Source organism: Schistocerca cancellata, chromosome 3 (assembly GCF_023864275.1).
Source record: "Schistocerca cancellata isolate TAMUIC-IGC-003103 chromosome 3, iqSchCanc2.1, whole genome shotgun sequence".
Taxonomy (NCBI): Eukaryota; Metazoa; Arthropoda; class Insecta; order Orthoptera; family Acrididae; genus Schistocerca; species Schistocerca cancellata.
Window position 1 is genome coordinate 198,844,156 of NC_064628.1, and position 20,917 is coordinate 198,865,072.

The 20,917-nt window shown below is 38.7% G+C and overlaps 1 protein-coding gene across 1 annotated transcript in view; it reads right to left on the reverse strand.

Moving 5' to 3' along the window:
- LOC126176222 (glutamate receptor ionotropic, NMDA 2B) overlaps nt 1-20,917 on the reverse strand; it is a 922,500-nt gene that overhangs the window by 55,817 nt on the left and 845,766 nt on the right. The window contains exon 14 of the mRNA XM_049923366.1: nt 9,434-9,499. Coding sequence (XP_049779323.1) covers nt 9,434-9,499 — 66 coding nt within the window. The remainder of the gene's footprint in view (nt 1-9,433; nt 9,500-20,917) is intronic.

The window sequence follows — 20,917 nt, forward strand, 5'->3', positions numbered from 1 at the left end:
TTTTGCAGAAGATTGTAATGTAAACAATACTGAGTTTAAGTATGCAAAGTATGGTAATCCCTTTGACTATAGTTCAATCCAAAGAGAGAAATTTCTATAAGCAAAGCATGCAAAATAGAACTTTTTAGTCAATTTATTCACATGCTGGTGCCAACTCAGTTTCTTAGCCGTCTGGATGCCAAGAAATTTCATCAAATGCAGAGTTTTGTTTTGTGTGTGTACAGTGATGTCTGTTGCTAGTACCTACAAGCAATTTTTATTTGTTTGGAATTGCACAGTATGAATCTCTGTAAGATGGCAAATTAAGCAGTGAACCAGTTGTAACCCTTTTCAAATTTTTTCCTGATTATGTTAGATATGGGTGTGTTTGTATCCTTTATTAGTTTGCTTATTGTTTGTCCATAATAAGTTGATAATTTTTGCTGGTGCTGCCAGTAGCAGAGAAAATTGCCACCAATTTATAGACATTAATTTGTTTACAAATGTTGCCAATATTTCACATGTATCATGGCTGCTTTCATATAAGCAGAGCCCACAGGTAACAGTGCCAGCACTGCAAGATTGTGTCAGTGCTGCTTTTCCCTTACTGCTCCTCTCTCCCTAAGCATTCATAATATGGGGGGCAAGGCCCTCCTCAAACCATTCCTAACAGCCACCACACAAATTGTCAACCTATCATGGCAAACAGTAGGTGATCATCAGACATTAGTGTTGTCTGTCATTTGTGTAGCAATGGGATACTGTGCCAATCACAGTTTGGATTTCAGGAGACACAATCTACTGGGATAGCTATTTGGATAGTCACTGGACACAGAATAAATGATAAATGATAAAATATGACAATTAGGGATCTTCTGTGGCTTATCCAAGAAACTTGGTTGTGTCAACCACAATATTCTACAGAGAAGTTGAGTTTTTATGTAGTATGTAGTTCAGCTCATGCCTGCTTTAGTTATTATTTAAGAAACAGAATGCAGAAAGTTATCCTAGGCTGCCTAAATAATACAAAGAGGGCTGCCACATCATGTGCATGGGGAGAAAGCACAATGGGAGTTCCACAGAGCTTGATTACTGGCTCACTACTGTCCTTCCTTTATGTTAATGCACACATTTTATTTGAATCAAGAGGGAGGATTAGTCCCATTTGCCGATGATACAAGCATTGTACAAACAACAAAAACACTAACAGATATTTAGATATTTTTGTGAATGTCACTGACTGATTGTTTACCAATAGAACTAGCTTTTTTTTAAAAAATAAATACAAAAACAGCTCATTCAGTTTTGCACTGCCAAAAGCAACATACCTCTTATTAACCTAGTATATCAGAAGAAGTAATTAACAAAGTAGAAAGTTCTAAGTTCTTTCTTTTTGGGTCATTGGTCTTTTGACTGGTTTGATGCAGCCCATCACAAGTTTCTCTCTTGTGCCAACTGCTCAGAATAGCACTTGCACCTTACATCCTCAAAGTCAAATGGTTCAAATGGCTTGAAGCACTATGGGACTTAACGTCTGAGGTCATCAGGCCCTTAGACTTAGAACTACTTAAACCTAACTAACCTAAGGACATCACACACGTCCATGCCCGAGGCAGGATTCGAACCTGCGACCATAGCAGCAGTGCGGTTCTGGACTGAAGTGCCTAGAACTGCTTGGCCACAGCAGCTGACCTTACATCCTCAATTAGTTGTTGTTTGTGTCCCAGTCTCTGTCTTCCCCTACAGTGTTTACCCTCCACAGCTCCCTCTTGTGACATAGAAGATATTCTCTGATGTCTTAAAACATGTGCTATCATCCTCTCCCTTCTTCTTGTCAGTGTTTTACATATGTTCCTTTCTTCACCAATTCTGTAGAGAACCTCGTCATTCCTTATCTTATCAGTTCATCCAATTTTCAACAGCCTCCAATAGCACCAAATCTCCAGCACTCAAATTCTCTTCCTTTCTGGATTTCCCACAGTCCAAGATTCACTTCCATAGAATTCTGTGCTCCAAATGTGCATTCTCAGAAGTTTTTCCTTTAATTAAAGCCAATGTTTGATAACAGTAGCCTGTCTTTGGCCAGGAATGCCCTCTTTGCCTGTGCTAGTCTGTTTTTATGTCCTCCTTGCTTCATCCATCATATGTTATTTTGGTCCCAAGGTAGCAGAATTTCCTCTTTGTCTATTTCACAGTCCTCATGTTTGATTTTAAGCTTATCACTAAATGTGTTTCTGTTATTCCTTTTATTTAAATCTTTCTTTGGTTTTCTGTCAATTCATATTCACACTCATTAGACTGTTCATTCCATTCAACATATCTCATAATTCTTCTTCACTTCCACTAAGGAACACAATGTTGTTGGCTCCATTATCATTGCAATGCTGCTTGTCTGTTGCCTCATTCATTTCATCAAAATTACAACATTCAAATAATGTGCCATGGCCCACTCCATATTGTCCTACTAAGTGGCAAAGTGTAGTGTTCTCTGACAAGTCTTGCTTCCACTTATCACAAAATGAAAGCAATGTGTATGCTAGACACTACCTTGCTGAACAAAATCAAGCAGACTGCATTGTTGAGTGACGTAGTGGACAAATGTGTAGTGTAATATTTTGGAGCACCATTGGCTATAAAATGATCTCATGTTCTATGTATTGAGGATAATATGAACAGAAACCACTTCATAAGGAACACTGCAGATCGTGAGACACTGTCCCCTCCGCAGGCAGCTTCACATGCCATATTTCTGCCCTACCACATGTTCAGAGAAATGTGCAAGCCATTTTTGAAGAACAAAGGGTACCACTGATTTGCTGGTGTACAGGTTCACCTGACATGTATCTCATCAAACATGTCTGGGACATGGTAGGTCAGCAACTTGTTTATTTCTGACCCTCCTGCAATCACTGTCAATGCTTTGTAGATGTATTTACAAATTGTGTAGCAATCTGTACCCCAGCAGCATACTGTGGTGTCAAATTGCATCTACAGTTCCGTAATTATAATCATTTGGGTATTGTCATTCCCTAATCTATGGAATAAAATTCCTTATACCCACATTTCTCCTCCTTGGTGTTGGTATTTTCACACACAGTTGTGTGTGTTCCTGTGTCTTTTTCCAATTTTCCTGTATACTTCTTCTGCTTTCGATTTTTGAGAATTATTTGGTATTACTAGTTTAAATGTATTACAGAATTCAAGGAGTTTTGCTTCCCTTATGTTACTATTGACAAGCCTTTATTTCTGCCTAATTGTGCTTTGAATTCCTTTCCTACTACAATGTTCCAGTTTTAAATTCCTTTACATTCTGAATCACTCATTCAGTTCCCTCACATACTTTCTAAGTTGTCATCCTCTGCTTGTAAAACTCACATGTGTACCTGAATTAGAGATGCTGAAGTTGGGTTGGTTTTGATTCTGTTGAAAACTATCCTACTGTTAAACTTTTAATAGTAACTCACTACCAGTGCCTTCCTATTCATGATGAATCCCGCACCTGTTACAACATTTTGTTATTATCCTGTACTCACCTGACTAAATGTCTTTAACTTATTTCCATTACACCTCACTGACCTCTGCTACAGCTGTTTCAAACCCTTGCATTTTCCTTTTCAAATTTTATAGTTTCCTGAGCTGCTGGAGTTCACTGTCATATGTCTGTGAGGTGTGCTTGCTTGTGTGTATGAATGGTGTGTGTCTCTGTTTCTCTTTTGTTGATGAAGGCTGTGGCTGGAAGCTTTGTGTAAATGTCTTTTATTGTGCCTGTCTGTGACTTATTGTGTCTTCCTTATTGTAAGTAGCAATCTGTATTTTCCTACAGTCTAGAAACTTTACTTTATAAAATTCATAGAGCAAAGTTACAGCAAGCTGAAGCATACTGGTACAATAGTAATTTGCTTACTAAATACCTTATGTCAAAATGTTATGAAACCTAATGAAAACGTGTTTTAAACCTATACTGTCTACTGCCCATCATGAAAGCTGGAGTGCCCACTAGAGGGTGACACAGACCAGGTTGACTACCACTGCTCTAACACATAGGGTGTTACACTCTCAGTGGTTGCGAAACCTTTACCTCATGGCCACCCTTTTTTAGTTTAGTTAGCCCAGGAGGGATCATCATGAAATACTCTTAATTAGAGCTTACTTTTACAATGGCCACTGTCTGTGTCCTTAACACAATAGTTTCCTCATTTACTTTCTGTATTACCAGACGATTCTGCGGAGATCTGGGGTGCAAATTTCTCGACCTCCGCTATCGGGTGGAGAAATGTAGGGTCCCCCTGAATAGGTCAGGCGTGCACTACACGCCGGAAGCGGCTACAAGGGTAGCGGAGTACATGTGGAGTGCACATGGGGGTTTTTTAGGTTAGAGAATCCCCTCCCTAGGCCCGACAAGACGCCTCCTGAGACGCGGCAAGGTAGGAGTAGGCAAAATGCAACAGGGAATAACAATATTAATGTGCTAATAGTAAACTGCAGGAGCGTCTATAGAAAGGTCCCAGAACTGCTCTCATTAATAAACGGTCACAATGCCCATATAGTACTAGGGACAGAAAGTTGGCTGAAACCAGACATAAACAGTAATGAAATCCTAAACTCGGATTGGAATGTATACCGTAGAGACAGGCTGAACAGTGAAGGGGGAGGCGTGTTTATAGCGATAAGAAGTGCAATAGTATCGAAGGAAATTGACGGAGATCCGAAATGTGAAATGATTTGGGTGAAGGTCACGGTTAAAGCAGGCTCAGACATGGTAATATGATGTCTCTATAGGCCCCCTGGCTCAACAGCTGTTGTGGCTGAGCACCTGAAGGATAATTTGGAAAATATTTCGAGTAGATTTCCCCACCATGTTATAGTTCTGGGTGGAGATTTTAATTTGCCAGATATAGACTGGGAGACTCAAACGTTCATAACGGGTGGCAGGGACAAAGAATCCTGTGAAATTTTTTTAAGTGCTTTATCTGAAAACTACCTTGAGCAGTTAAACAGAGAACCGACTCGTGGGGATAACGTATTAGACCTTCTGGTGACAAACAGACCCGAACTATTTGAAACAGTTAACGCAGAACAGGGAATCAGCGATCACAAAGCGGTTACGGCATCGATGATTTCAGCCGTAAATAGGAATATTAAAAAGGGTAGGAAGATTTTTCTGTTTAGAAAAAGTGACAAAAAGCAGATTTCAGAGTACCTGTTGGCTCAACACAAAAGTTTTGTCTCAAGTACAGATAGTGTTGAGGATCAGTGGACAAGGTTCAAAACCGTCGTACATTATGCGTTAGATGAGTATGTGCCAAGCAAGATCATAAGAGATGGAAAAGAGCCACCGTGGTACAACAACCGAGTTAGAAAACTGCTGCGGAAGCAAAGAGAACTTCACAGCAAACATAAACATAGCCAAAGCCTTGCAGACAAACAAAAATTACGCGAAGCGAAATGTAGTGTGAGGAGGGCTATGCGAGAGGCGTTCAATGAATTCGAAAGTAAAGTTCTATGTACTGACTTGGCAGAAAATCCTAAGAAATTTTGGTCTTATGTCAAAGCGGTAGGTGGATCAAAACAAAATGTCCAGACACTCTGTGACCAAAATGGTACTGAAACAGAGGATGACAGACTAAAGGCCGAAATACTAAATGTCTTTTTCCAAAGTTGTTTCACAGAGGAAGATTGCACTGTAGTTCCTTCTCTAGATTGTCGCACAGATGACAAAATGGTAGATATCGAAATAGACGACAGAGGGATAGAGAAACAATTAAAATCGCTCAAAAGAGGAAAGGCCTCTGGACCTGATGGGATACCAGTTCAATTTTACACAGAGTACGCGAAGGAACTTGCCCCCCTTCTTGCAGCGGTGTACCGTAGGTCTCTAGAAGAGCGTAGCGTTCCAAAGGATTGGAAAAGGGCACAGGTCATCCCCGTTTTCAAGAAGGGACGTCGAACAGATGTGCAGAACTATAGACCTATATCTCTAACGTCGATCAGTTGCAGAATTTTGGAACACGTATTGTGTTCGAGTATAATGACTTTTCTGGAGACTAGAAATCTACTCTGTAGGAATCAGCATGGGTTTCGAAAAAGACGGTCATGTGAAACCCAGCTCGCGCTATTCGTCCACGAGGCTCAGAGGGCCATAGACACGGGTTCACAGGTAGATGCCGTGTTTCTTGACTTCCGCAAGGCGTTCGATACAGTTCCCCACAGTCGTTTAATGAACAAAGTAAGAGCATATGGACTATCAGACCAATTGTGTGATTGGATTGAGGAGATCCTAGATAACAGGACGCAGCATGTTATTCTCAATGGAGAGAAGTCTTCCGAAGTAAGAGTGATTTCAGGTGTGCCGCAGGGGAGTGTCATAGGACCGTTGCTATTCACAATATACATAAATGACCTTGTGGATGACATCGGAAGTTCACTGAGGCTTTTTGCAGATGATGCTGTGGTGTACCGAGAGGTTGTAACAATGGAAAATTGTATTGAAATGCAGGAGGATCTGCAGCGAATTGACGCATGGTGCAGGGAATGGCAATTGAATCTCAATGTAGACAAGTGTAATGTGCTGCGAATATACAGAAAGATAGATCCTTTATCATTTAGCTACAAAATAGCAGGTCAGCAACTGGAAGCAGTTAATACCATAAATTATCTGGGAGTACGCATTAGGAGTGATTTAAAATGGAATGATCACATAATGTTGATCGTCAGTAAAGCAGATGCCAGACTGAGATTCATTGGAAGAATCCTAAGGAAATGCAATCCGAAAACAAAGGAAGTAGGTTACAGTACGCCCACTGCTTGAATACTGCTCAGCAGTGTGGGATCCGTACCAGATAGGGTTGATAGAAGAGATAGAGAAGATCCAACGGAGAGCAGCGCGCTTCGTTACAGGATCATTTAGTAATCGCGAAAGCATTACGGAGATGATAGATAAACTCCAGTGGAAGACTCTGCAGGAGAGACGCTCAGTAGCTCGGTACGGGCTTTTATTGAAGTTTCGAGAACATACCTTCACCGAAGAGTCAAGCAGTATATTGCTCCCTCCTACGTATATCTCGCGAAGAGACCATGAGGATAAAATCAGAGAGATTAGAGCCCACACAGAGGCATACCGACAATCCTTCTTTCCACGAACAATACGAGACTGGAATAGAAGGGAGAACCGACAGAGGTACTGAAGGTACCCTCCGCCACACACCGTCAGGTGGCTTGCGGAGTATGGACGTAGACGTAGACGTAGACTTCTTAATCTATGCAGATACTCCTATCTATTAAGTGCAGTTTGCCATCCCAAGAGCAGAAGGGTGCCCTGATCATTTTTGGCTTCACTTTCATCTTCTTAATAATAAACCACTGGACACTTAAGTTTGACTTTGTTATTGTCTCATAAAATTATTTTAAGGGAAATGTAACTTAATTGAATAGAATATTTGCTATACAGGAATAGGGCATAAGAATATTATTTGTTTTCAGAGGTTACATATCATACATTCATCATTTAGGGAATCTTAGCATACAGGATGTATCCAGAAAATAAGTTGAATAAATCCATAAAAAACAATTTATTGAAAATAAAAGTACAAATGTTTAGTAGTCTTCAAAATAGCATCCTTGGGCATCAGTACACTTTTTATAGTGATTCTGCCATCTCTGATAGACTTCCTGGAACACACTGATGGGAGCATCCTTCAGACACCTCATCCTGGTGTCTTCCATGGTATCTGCCATCCCAAAATGATGGCCCTTTATGTTTCTCTTTATTTGAGGAAACAAAAAGAAGACTGCTGGTGCATCAGTACTCCATGGTGGCTGGAGCATTGTTGCCACACCGTGCTTTGCCAGGAACTCACTAACAATGAAGGCAGTATGGGAAAGCATGTATCATAATGGAGTCACCTATTTACAATAATCTCCTTCCTGGCAAGGAGCACCCAGTTTTGGAGCCTTTCAAGGACTTTCAAGTAAAATCAGCTACTGACAGTTTGTTCCCATAGCTCAAACTCCAAATGGACATTGCCTTTGGAATAAAAAAAAAGATGAGCATCACTTTCACCCAGGTTTTTGTCATCCTTGCCTGTTTTGCTTCAGGGAAGCCTTCATGTGCCACTCTGCACTTTGTCTGTTTAATCTACACCTGCAATGATTCAATGGCATGTCACTGTTCAGTGAATTGTGGCATTTTGATCTCTTGAATGCAAGCACACACATGAGAAATCCACACTGGGCAACAGCCAGTAGGCAAATGGCACAGAAACGTTGCTTTTCCAAGACTGCCCACGTAATTTTCCCCCACCAATTGCAGAACTGCAATCTTCTGGGTTGGCAGGAAAAAAAATCATTCAACTTACTTTCTGGACACACACTGTATATACAATATATTTACCTTTTAATGCTGTTAATTGTGAGTATGTTAAAGAGATAGAGGGACCTGACTATACAGTAAACATCATGATAAAAGAAAAATGTTCTTAGACTTGTACCATTTTCTGTGAAATTTGTACATCTGTTAAGAATTTAGAATTTAGTCAATTGTTGAGCTCAAAAAGTTCTGAACATACTTCACAGTTGTAAACTATAAGTTTAGAATTAATGAGAAGCAAATCTATCAGCCTCTATATCAATAAATTGTATTAATTTATGATCCATCCCACACTTTATTATAGATACATCTCTGGTTACCTTTTAGAGATGGTAACATCAATGTGCTGTTTTGTTTACATAACAGATTTTGCTACTTGATAATAAAAAAAGTTGCAATAGTATGATTAGAGAAGCAGCTGCTTTTTTCAAAAGTAATGGCTTTTCTATCTGTGGAATAAGACATAACATATTATTACTTGAAATATGCATACTTAACGTATGTTTCCAATTATATTTGCATTAATAACTACTGATGGATAATGTAAACCATAATGATGATCTGTCACAGTGTTTTTGCTAATTTGTTAAAGGCCCATTCCACATTACTCAATGTTTATCCTCTTACTGATACTTATGAAATATATGTTAAATAGTACTTAGAATGTGATGATACTTAATCAATTACTTAAATGTTTAAAATAAAGTTGGATATGTTTTCAGTTTGGGGCAGAACATCTGGACTCAAATACTCTTTTAAGAAGGAATACATTTTGTAAAATTGTCATTGAACTACAAAAGTAACACAATTGTAAATAAATCTCCCTAGACACCCTAAAACAATATTGCCAAAGAAAATTTGCAGCACAACAACTGTTAACTGGCAAATTTAGGTAACATGGATGATTTATAGATCATATAATATTACAGTTTTCTTGTTTTTCTTCATTTGAGTATGAAAGCAATGAGTCACCATCTGTAACAAATAATCTAAGCTAAAATGTTTTCTTCCAGAGTTTTCTGATGTTGCATTGTGATGAGATATGAGGATTTTGGATAGTGGATGCCGTGCAAGTGTCTGTGCACTTACTGACGATCTGCAGGCAGCTCGTTGCAATTCAAACAGGATGCCCAGCTTCTGCCTCGTTTCTTCTTTCTGCCAGAGTGCATGATGGACACACATACATTCCAGTTAGCGAAGATCTAGCTGAGTTTCAGCATATGCCTCAAACCAACAATTAAGAATTCGATTTTGCTTGTATATTAATGAATCAGGAGGAAAGACTAAATCATTTCAGTGCTACATTCTGCCTTATGATGGTCATAGAAAATGCATTCCATTCTTGTAGTGTGTCCTGTGTTCTTCCAAGTACTTACAAGACAAGTATATGTCCATTCCTTATGTTCTTCCAGTGTTCAAATCTCTGTTAGGTTGGTAAATTTCATGCATATTTGTCACAGAGCTTTTAAAATTACTTCTCAAGGTGTTTCTGTAATAACTGGCATAAATGTGAAAAAAAAGTCATAAATGAAACTAAAAGAAGCTATAGATGTTTAGTAAGAGTAATTTCATGATGTTATCTTCAGTCATTTCTCAAATTCAGTAGTGAGTAATGTTTTTTTTCTGTGTCATAAAGAAGAAATGTTATGTTCAGCAGCTGTTAAATGCTTCAGTATACTTGTTCTACATATCAAGTGAAATATTATAGTTTTGGGTATCTGTTAGCATGATGATAGATTTGTCAGTAGAAGCAGTTTCCCTTAACATTGGCACACTGTAACTGTGTTAATTTGATTGTATGAGTTTCCACAAAAAATTGACCGCATTTTTCATCTTTATGACAAAGGAGCACTTTTATGTTTGCCAAATTATAATATTTACTCAAGTCAGATAAACAAGTAGCTCTGTATCTACTGTAACCAGAACAGCTGAAAGGTATTTCAACTGTTATGAACCTGCCTCATTATTTTATGAGCTTTTTAGTTGTTTCAAATCTGATTTGCTGCTGTTGTGACTCGTCATGTTAAGACTGAAGAAGGTAAATTAATGAAACTAATTAAATCACAGTGTGTCTGACAGAACTACATTTGTGAGGTACCTTGGTATTAACTGCATGTTTGTTCTGACTGCAGAGCTCATTAAATATATAAATGATTTTGACAAAAATTTGCTTCACTGTGCCTTACTCAAGTAAATGTTTTACAGAAATAGTTATAAAATATCTAAAGTGGATTTATAATAGAAATCTAATAAATGTAATATTCTACATTTATAAAGGTTATCTATTACATATTTTCCCAAATGCATTCCAAGTGAATATCTGACAACAATCCAATTTACAAATATGTAAAATATGATAAAGGCAACACTCACTACAGTGGATTGAAGCGTGGAGCACAGACATATATAACAGAAAACAAAATTCATTCTAGCTTTTGAGCACTAGTTTTTTTTTTCCTAGTAGTAGTACATACACACACACACACACACACACACACACACACACACACACACACACACACACCATAATGCACTATGAGGAAATTATCCAAATAAGATGGAAATTGGTAGATGTGATATACATGTACCGATAAACAAATGATGAGAATTTCAGATAAGTTGGATGATTTATTCAAAAGAGAGAGAGAGCTTCACAAACTGAACAAGTCAATAATGTGTTGATCCACATCTGACCCTAATGAAAGCAGTTGTTTGGCTTGGCATTGGTTGATAAGAGTTTTGGGGTGTCCTTCTGAGAGATATGATGTCAAATTGTGTCCAAATGGTGCTTTAGATAATCAAAGTCCTGAGCTGGTTCGAGGGCCCTACTTACAATGCTCCAAACATTCTTAATTGGGGAGAGGTCTGGTGACCTTGATGGCCAAGACAAGCATGAAGGCAAGCAGAGGAAACTCCCACCATATGTTTGTGGGCATTATCTTTCTGAAGTTTAAGGCCAGGATGGCTTGTCTTGAAGGGCAAAAAACAGGTCATAGAAGATCATCAATGTACTGCTGTACTCAAGGTTGCCGTGGATGAGAACCAAACGGTTCCTGCTACAAAATGAAATGGCATTCTAGACCATCATTCCTGATTGTTGGGCTGTATGGCAGTTGACAGATTGGTGTCATGCCCCTGTCTGGGGCATCTTCTTACACCTCTTTGCTTGTCATTCGGGCTCAATTTGAAGCAGGACTCATCACTGAAAATATTTCCACTCCAGTCAATAAGATTCCATTTTGAAGACCTGTCTGGAGACACCCCAGACTGTGAGGGGATAGCGACAAGACTGTCACCTGCCATACAGCCTGACAACCAGGAATGATGGTCTGTGGTGCTTTGGCCATAGGGGTGAGTCTGACCCATCTGACATGTTAGCCTGCCTGTTTGGATAAAAATAAAGAAAGCTCAAACAATATATTATTTGCTGGGATGACAAAGATTTTATTTGTTCATAGATCAAATAATACAGAACGTCTTTTAGATGCAGTGTAAGCAAAGACAAACTCGAGAGAGAACAAATAAGCCTCTTGTTGACTCATTACTACAGGCTATGCATAATTACATAACTAAATGTAGAGTAAACATGAACATGTATATCATCATAAACTAAGAGTAAATGGCATGGAGTTAATACACAAAACAAAGTGCTTCCTGAATAGTGCTCTACTTCCAGCAAGAGGGCTGTTGTAGTGACTGTGGCCAGCAGTTCTGTATAGTGTAGTGCATGAGCATTTGATGTGTGCGTTGTATTGGGAGTGTTCAATTTTGTGCTGTAAAATTAGTTCTGTGCTGGCTGACAGGAAGTGCTGTGTTTTGTCTATAAGCTCTGTGCCATTTACTCATAGTTTGTAATAACATATATGTTCATTTTTGCTCTATGTTTAGTTCTGCGATTGTACATAGCCCTTAGTAATGAGTCAACAAGAGGTTTATTCATTCTCTCTCAAGTTTGTCATTGCATACACTGCATCTAAAACACATTCTGTATTATTTGATCTACAAATGAATGAAGTCATTGTCATCCCAACAAAGAATATACCATTTGTGCATTATTTATTTTTATCCAAACAGGCAGGCTAAGCAGTCGGACAAGCCGGACTCACCCCTATGGCCAAAGTGCCATTTCTTTTCATAGCACAATCTCTTTGGTTGTCATATGTGACACCTTTACAGCACAATGGTACATTGCTGATATTTTACACCCCATTTTGTCACCCTCCATGGCAAGTCATCTTGGGCTTTCATTTCAACAAGATAATGCCTGTTGGCACATGGTGAGAGTTTCTCCATGTTCGCCAAATCCTACCTTGGCCAGTAATGTCACTGGATCTCTCCCCAAGTGAGAATGTTAGAAGCATTGTGAGCAGGGCTCTCCAACTAGCTTGGGATTTTGATGGTGTAACATGTCAATTGGACAAAAGTTTGGATGATATCCCTGAGGAGAACATCCAAAGACTCAATCAATCAATGCAAAGCCAAATAGCTGCTTGCATAAGAGCCAGATATGGACCAATGTGTTACTGACTTGCTCAATATCTGAAGTTAATTCACTTGAATAAATCATCCATTTTTTCTGAAATTGTAATCATTTATTTGTTTGTACATTTAGATCACATCCACTGATTTCCATCCCATTAAGATAATTCCTTCATGGTATATCGTTTCTTCTTTTTTTTTTTGTCTTAAAGTGTACTTATTAAAGTCAGATAAGCAAATGGTCTTTATGTGGCTACTGGAGTGTGCATTTAGGTGGTTGTGTGTGTGTGAATGAGTGTACCATTGCTAGAAAAAGAGCTAGTGCTTGAAAGCTAGTGTGAATGCTGTTTTCTGTTATGCATTTCTGTGCTCCATGCATTGACCTTCTTATTTTACATCTTGCTACATCCAGGAATTTCCATTAAGTTGCAAATATCACTTTTCTGATATGATATGTGTGTTGGAGACTTCAATTTTTTGGAGTATTTTTGTTTCATATTCACTTTGCCCACTGACAATGCAGAAATTGAATATTGACAAAGCAGCAAAATAAAGATGAAATACTTTTTACGTAACTGTGTACATTCATGTACTGACAACAGTCCTAAATGCACAATGCTGAAAATTTATGAGAAATGAACAAATAACAAGGATATCAAAGAAATATGACAAACTGGTATTTTTCAGATTTCAAATTTGTGAAGTTTCCATGATAAAATGAATGGAGGAGACTGACACAGTATAATACGAGGAGTGATAAAAAAGTAAAAGAAATTTTTTTATTACGTGGGCTTTGTACATCCGATTTTCAATTATTTTTGGCTTGTTGGTGTGCTCCTGATGTATGTTTGTGTTTTCAGCTGTTTTGAATAGTTAGTTTATTGTTGGCAATCAAAAAAGTTATACAAGGTTTTGAGTGCTTGGCAAGGTTTTACTTTTAAAAAAGATGGATCAAATAACTTGTAAATTTTGCTTGAACAATAGAATAAAGGGCATAGCTGAATTTGAAATGTTGACTGTGGCTTTTGGCAAATCTGATATAAGCAAGACAAAAATATAAGCAAGACAAAAATTTATGAGTGGTATAAATGGTTCAAAGAGTGTTGGGAAGATGTTTAAGATGATGACTGCCCTGGACACCCTAGGACATCAATTACTGATGCCAATGTGGAAGAGGTAAATAAAATGATTATGGAAAATCACCAAATCACCATCATGGAGGCTGCCTATGATGTTTGCTTATTCTTTGGACCATGTCAAGCCATTGTTTTGGATGTTTTGGGCATGAAACATGTAGCAGCAAAGTTTGTTCTGAAATTGTTGAATTTTGGTCAGAAATGACATCATGTAGATGTCACTCAGAAATTGCTGCATGAGGTTGATAATGATCCAGAACTCCTAAAGAAGGTTATAATATGTGATGAAACAAGAATATATGAGTATGACATCAAAACCAAGGCCTGGTCGTCCCATTGGAAACTGCCTGAAGGGCTAAGACTGAAAAAAATTCAATACGTTAAATGACATGTGAAGGTTCTTCTAAGTGTTGTCTTTGATTGCAATTGGATAGTGCATAATGAGTTTCTATCTTATGGTCACACAGTCAAAAGGGATATTACCTGGAAGTAATACACTGTCTGCATGAAAAATCTGAAGACAACAACCAGAACTGTGGCAAAACTACTCGTGGAAATTGTATTGTGATAATGCTACCACTCTCACCTCAATGCAATATTTTTGGGGGAAAAACAAAACCGTTATGTTGAATTAGCCACTGTATTCACCAGATATATCCCCCTTTGCCTTCTTTCTATTCCTGAGGTGGAGATGAACCATGAAAGGGTGTCATTTCACCATCACTGATGAGATAAAAACAGAATCGCTAAAGGAACTGAACACTATAATGAAAAGTGAGTTCTAGAAGTGCTTCCAAGAACTGAAAAAGCACTGACACATGTGTGTCATATCTGAGGAGGTTACTTTGAAGTGGACAAGGTAGATGTTGGTGAATAAATAAAGATTCCTTAAGAAAAACAAAATTCTCATTACTTTTTGGTCATGCCACATACAAATATTCAGTGACATCAAAAAGTGGAATATTAAAAAGTAAGGCTGTTATCAGAAGTGAGCATGCTTTATATAAGATTTGAAAACAAATTATGCAAATGTTCCTCCACAGTGATCAGTACTGAACATTGATGGTTAATGAGATTGAAAATGTTCACACAAATGTTTATAGATGCATGCTGCTATTTGTGTAGATTGCAACACCCAGGAAGAATGACACAACTAAACTGAAATTGGAAGATGTGTAGAGCCATTTGATATTCAGTAGGCGTACAATGTGCCTGGACAGGCTAATTTTATGCCAAACTCACTGAGTTCAAATGGAATGTGAATGTGGAACCAAGTGTCTGTATACTCCATTAAGCTTAGATGCAATATTAGTAGTAGATGAGAATTAGTTGACTGGGGAAGAATGACTGGTCTCCAAAAATGATTTGTCATACCATGATATTTCAACTTGTTTATCACAGTTCTCCAGCAATCACTGTTGATGGTTTGCCAACTCTCATGTAAATATCATGGAAAGAGAATCCCAAGAAATATATCCAGGTGCTCTTTGATTCATTGCCATAATATTTGGAATCTCTGATTGCAGCACATTGTGACAATACATTTATCAATATTCAGACCTATGTAATGTAATGCACAGAAAAATATTGTAGATTATCCAGGAATGTACTGCAGCTCAGAAAGATTGTCAGGGATATGATATGAATATAGGAAATGATGTACGAGGGCAGTTCAATAAGTAATGCAACACATTTTTTTTTCTCAGCCAATTTTGGTTGAAAAAACCGGAAATTTCTTGTGGAATATTTTCAAACATTCCCGCTTCGTCTCGTATAGTTTCATTGACTTCTGACAGGTGGCAGCGCTGTACGGAGCTGTTAAAATGGCGTCTGTAATGGATGTGCGTTGCAAACAACGGGCAGTGATCGAGTTTCTTTTGGCGGAAAACCAGGGCATCTCAGATATTCATAGGTGCTTGTAGAATGTCTACGGTGATCTGGCAATGGACAAAAGCACGGTGAGTCATTGGGAAAAGCGTGTGTCATCATTGCCGCAAGGTCAAGCAAGACTGTCTGATCTCCTGCGTGCGGGCCGGCCGTGCACAGCTGTGACTCCTGCAATGGCGAAGTGTGCGAACACACTCGTTCGAGATGATCGACGGATCACCATCAAACAACTCAGTGCTCAACTTGACATCTCTGTTGGTAGTGCTGTCACAATTGTTCACCAGTTGGGATATTCAAAGGTTTGTTCCCGCTGGGTCCCTCGTTGTCTAACCGAACACCATAAAGAGCAAAGGAGAACCATCTGTGCGGAATTGCTTGCTCGTCATGTGGCTGAGGGTGACAATTTCTTGTCAAAGATTGTTACAGGCAATGAAACATGGGTTCATCACTTCGAACCTGAAACAAAACGGCAATCAATGGAGTGGCGCCACACCCACTCCCCTACCAAGAAAAAGTTTAAAGCCATACCCTCAGCCGGTAAAGTCATGGTTACAGTCTTCTGGGACACTGAAGGGGTTATTCTGTTCGATGTCCTTCCCCATGGTCAAATGATCAACTCTGAAGTGTATTGTGCTACTCTTCAGAAATTGAAGAAATGACTTCAGCGTGTTCGTAGGCACAAAAATCTGAACGAACTTCTCCTTCTTCATGACAACGCAAGACCTCACACAAGTCTTCGCACCCAAGAGGAGCTCACAAAACTTCAGTGGACTGTTCTTCCTCATGCACCCTACAGCCCCAATCTCACACCGTCGGATTTCCATATGTTTGGCCCAATGAAGGACGCAATCCGTGGGAGGCACTACGCGGATAATGAAGAAGTTATTGATGCAGTACGACGTTGGCTCCGACATCGATCAGTGGAATGGTACCGTGCAGGCATACAGGACCTCATTTCAAGGTGGCGTAAGGCCGTAGCATTGAATGGAGATTACGTTGAAAAATAGTGTTGTGTAGCTAAAAGATTGGGGAATAACCTGGTGTATTTCAATGCTGAATAAAACAACCCCTGTTTCAGAAAAAAAATGTGTTGCATTACTTATTGAACTGCCCTCGTAGTAATGTCATCCAGAATGAGATTTTCACTCTGCAGCGGAGTGTGCGCTGATATGAAACTTCCTGGCAGATTAAAACTGTCTGCCCGACCGAGGCTCGAACTCAGGAACTTTGCCTTTCGCGGGCAAGTGCTCTACCATCAGAGCTACCGAAACACAACTCACACCTGGTCCTCACAGCTTTACTTCTGCCAGTATCTCGTCTCCTACCTTCCAAACTTTACAGAAGCTCTCCTGCGAACCTTGCAGAACTAGCACTCCTGAAAGAAAGGATATTGCCAAGACATGGCTTAGCCACAGCCTGGGGGATGTTTCCAGAATGATATTTTCACTCTGCAGTGGAGTGTGCGCTGATATGAAACTTCCTGGCAGATTAAAACTGTGTGCCCGACCGAGACTCGAACTCGGGACCTTTGCCTTTCGCGGGCAAGTGTTCTACCATCTGAGCTACCGAAGCACGACTCATGCCCGGTCCTCACAGCTTTACTTCTGCCAGTATCTTGTCTCCTACCTTCCAAACTTTACAGAAGCTCTCCTGCGAACCTTGCAGAACTAGCACTCCTGAAAGAAAGGATATTGCAGAGACATGGCTTAGCCACAGCCTGGGGGATGTTTCCAGAATGAGGCTAGTTTTTCTAGTTCTGCAAGGTTCACAGGAGAGCTTCTGTAAAGTTTGGAAGGTAGGAGATGAGATACTGGCAGAAGTAAAGCTGTGAGGACCGGGTGTGAGTCATGCTTCGGTAGCTCAGATGGTAGAGCACTTGCCCGCAAAAGGCAAAGGTCCCTAGTTCGAGTCTTGGTCGGGCACACAGTTTTAATCTGGCTCTGAGCACTATGGGACTCAACATCTTAGGTCATAAGTCCCCTAGAACTTAGAACTACTTAAACCTAACTAACCTAAGGACATCACACACATCCATCCATGCCCGAGGCAGGATTCGAACCTGCGACCGTAGCAGTCCCGCGGTTCCAGACTGCAGCGCCAGAACCGCTAGACCACCGCGGCCGGCAGTTTTAATCTGCCGGGAAGTTTCATATCAGCGCACACACCACTGCAGAGTGAAAATCTCATTCTGGAAACATCCCCCAGGCTGTGGCTAAGCCATGTCTCTGCAATATCCTTTCTTTCAGGACTGCTAGTTCTGCAAGGTTCGCAGGAAAGCTTCTGTAAAGTTTGGAAGGTAGGAGACAAGATACTGGCAGAAGTAAAGCTGTGAGGACCGGGCATGAGTTGTGCTTCGGTAGCTCAGATGGTGGAGCACTTGCCTTCGAAAGGCAAAGGTCCCGAGTTCGAGTCTCGGTCGGGCACACAGTTTTAATCTCGTAGTAATGTCATATCGGAATTTTGCAAATTAATTTCTTTTCCATAATACTGTGGTCTTTTTCTTCACTTCATGGAGTAATCTTACAGCCTGTTCCAGCTTCACCTGCATCATTTGTTTCTAAGTCATCCTACATCTCTCTTATCTACTGGTTTACAGTTCATTACCTGTTTAACTAATCTGTCCCCCCTCCATAAGAGTGGCATGTTGTTTTCATTTTACTCAAACTTCCTAGATTTTTTCATTTGTACAGTATATATATTTAGTACTTCACATATAATGTTGTTTTTTGTTTGATCTCTGAGTGCATGTTTTTAACATTCCTTATAAATTTTGTTTCAGTTGACTATATTTTTGTCCTTCATAGCTAATATTCAAGATCCTCTTCCATCTCTTAGAAAAGAAGTATCTATCACTTCAAAGAAATTTAGCTTGTGCCCTTCCTTGTTACACAGTGTTCTGCATATTGTGTCACATATTATTGGTATTTTTTAAATTTGTTAGTGGCATAATTTTCATATTCATAGTTAATATTGCAGACTAACACTGGAAAGTGCAACATCTGTCTTTCAATTATTCATCTATTGCTATTTTGGAGAGTAGTGGAAATTCTCCTTTGAGGACCATTACTTCAATCACTTTTATTGAAATTTTTAGATGATTGTTTTTATACACTGGACTAGGCAATATATTGTAAACTGGAATTAATTTTCTGTCTTCTGAATAATTGATTGGTCATCAGTAAAGAGCAGAGTGTTTATGTTTGCGTTTGTGCCCTGGTATTAACTGACACCTTGTTTAACTTTCCATTTGCACTGTCTAGCAGCGTCATTCAAGTACATATTGAGTATTCCAGTTGAAAGGAGACACACTTGACACTCTCCTCTATTGATATTTATTGGTCCTGTCTTCTTTTTCTCTCTGTTTATTGAAATTTATGCATTCTGATACAAACTCTTTATTAATTGTATTAAATGTCTTGGATACTCTTGTTTTTCCATGACGTTCCAAAGCTTGCTTCTGTTCACTCTATCTGTTGACTTTCATAATCTAATATGTCTAACATGAGTCTCCAGATTTTTGTTAATTTAGATAAAATCTGAGTGCTGAAGTTTGCTGTCCACTTCTTGAATGCATATTCACTATCACAAATATTGTTATTGTCAATGACAAGATCAAACCACATGATGGAATTGTTGTTGAAGAGAGCTATCATAAACTTTTATTTTCATTACTTCAAACTAACTTATTTTCAGTATTCTGAAGCGTAAAAAAATGTACAATGAATAGCTCAGTTTTGATGATGGTGTTTGAGTTGCCTTCTTCAATAGAGAGAGTATTCTTCTGGAGCACTTAATACATGAAAGAAATCCACGATTATCAGTAAATACAAATTAACATGTCACCCCAGTATTATAGAATTTTTGAGGTATTCTAGTGACAAAATTCAGTAATTTTCATAAGGACAGTTGCAAATATGAAAGAGGGAGAAGTGATAAGAGTTTCCATGCAAACTGAATGATTGCATCAAAGACAAAAGTAAAGAAGCTTCTGATATCACAACTGTTAGTTTGTTTTAGTGTGATGATGTAACGAGGCAAACTAGTGAGACCACCTCAAATCAAGGAAAGGATTTGGGGGAAGGGAGAAGTGGGGGACAGATATCTGCAACCTATTATCAGAAGTTCATATTTTCAGTATCTCCCAGGAACTTCTGCAGTTGTATTACCAATCAGGCAGATGTAAAGAGATATTAACTGTGTTGTCTGTTTATTGCAGCAAGCTGTTCTAAATTTCTCTAATTTTTCTCATATTGTGCAGTAATAAAGTTTTATGTGCATTTTACATCAATTATTGCCTTAATCTCTTTTCACTTGTGAGCTGATGAAGTCTAGTAAATAGAGGATGTAAGTTTGATAACAGTGTATATTATGAATTGCAATATATTGCATACTCAGAAATGATTATTTACACGTTACTGAATCAATTATGTGCTCCCTGAAATAAGCAGTAATATTAATTGTAATCACTTGATTTGGTTGCAAGATACAAGATGTTAGTAGCAACCCTTAGCAATACAATAAACAACATGCATAATTTTCATGTACGGTACCATAAATCTTCCAAAGGGAACCTTTCAGCAAAACGTATAGCAAAGGCAGTGATAGTTAAAGCTTTACATGCCTGATTGAAGCTTCATGATGATGTCATAAATGTTCTTTGAGATTTCAGCAAAATGCACACAATTTTAAATGATAGGGTGTAAGAAATGAAGTCTCAAATGTAAGCTTGTGAGAGATATACTCTGCAACAAATATGTAATATGCATGCTCCAGCAGACAAGTTTTCATTTGAAAATTATGTGAAGTACATGCTTCACAAAAATTCAGTGTAGCAAAAGGCAGTGAAGCCTGTTTTAAAGTACATTGAAAAGATAACCATACAATAATAACAGTAATTATGACAGTTGACTAGAGAGCACTAGTGTATAATCAGAATTTTCTAGATCTCACTATACAAATTATTTATTATTTTATCATTGGTAATGAGCATATATATTGTGGATATTAGTCTGTGAAGAAGTAAAAAGTTCACCAGTTATTTAGTGTAGTGGTTCTTCATTCAATTTCTCAC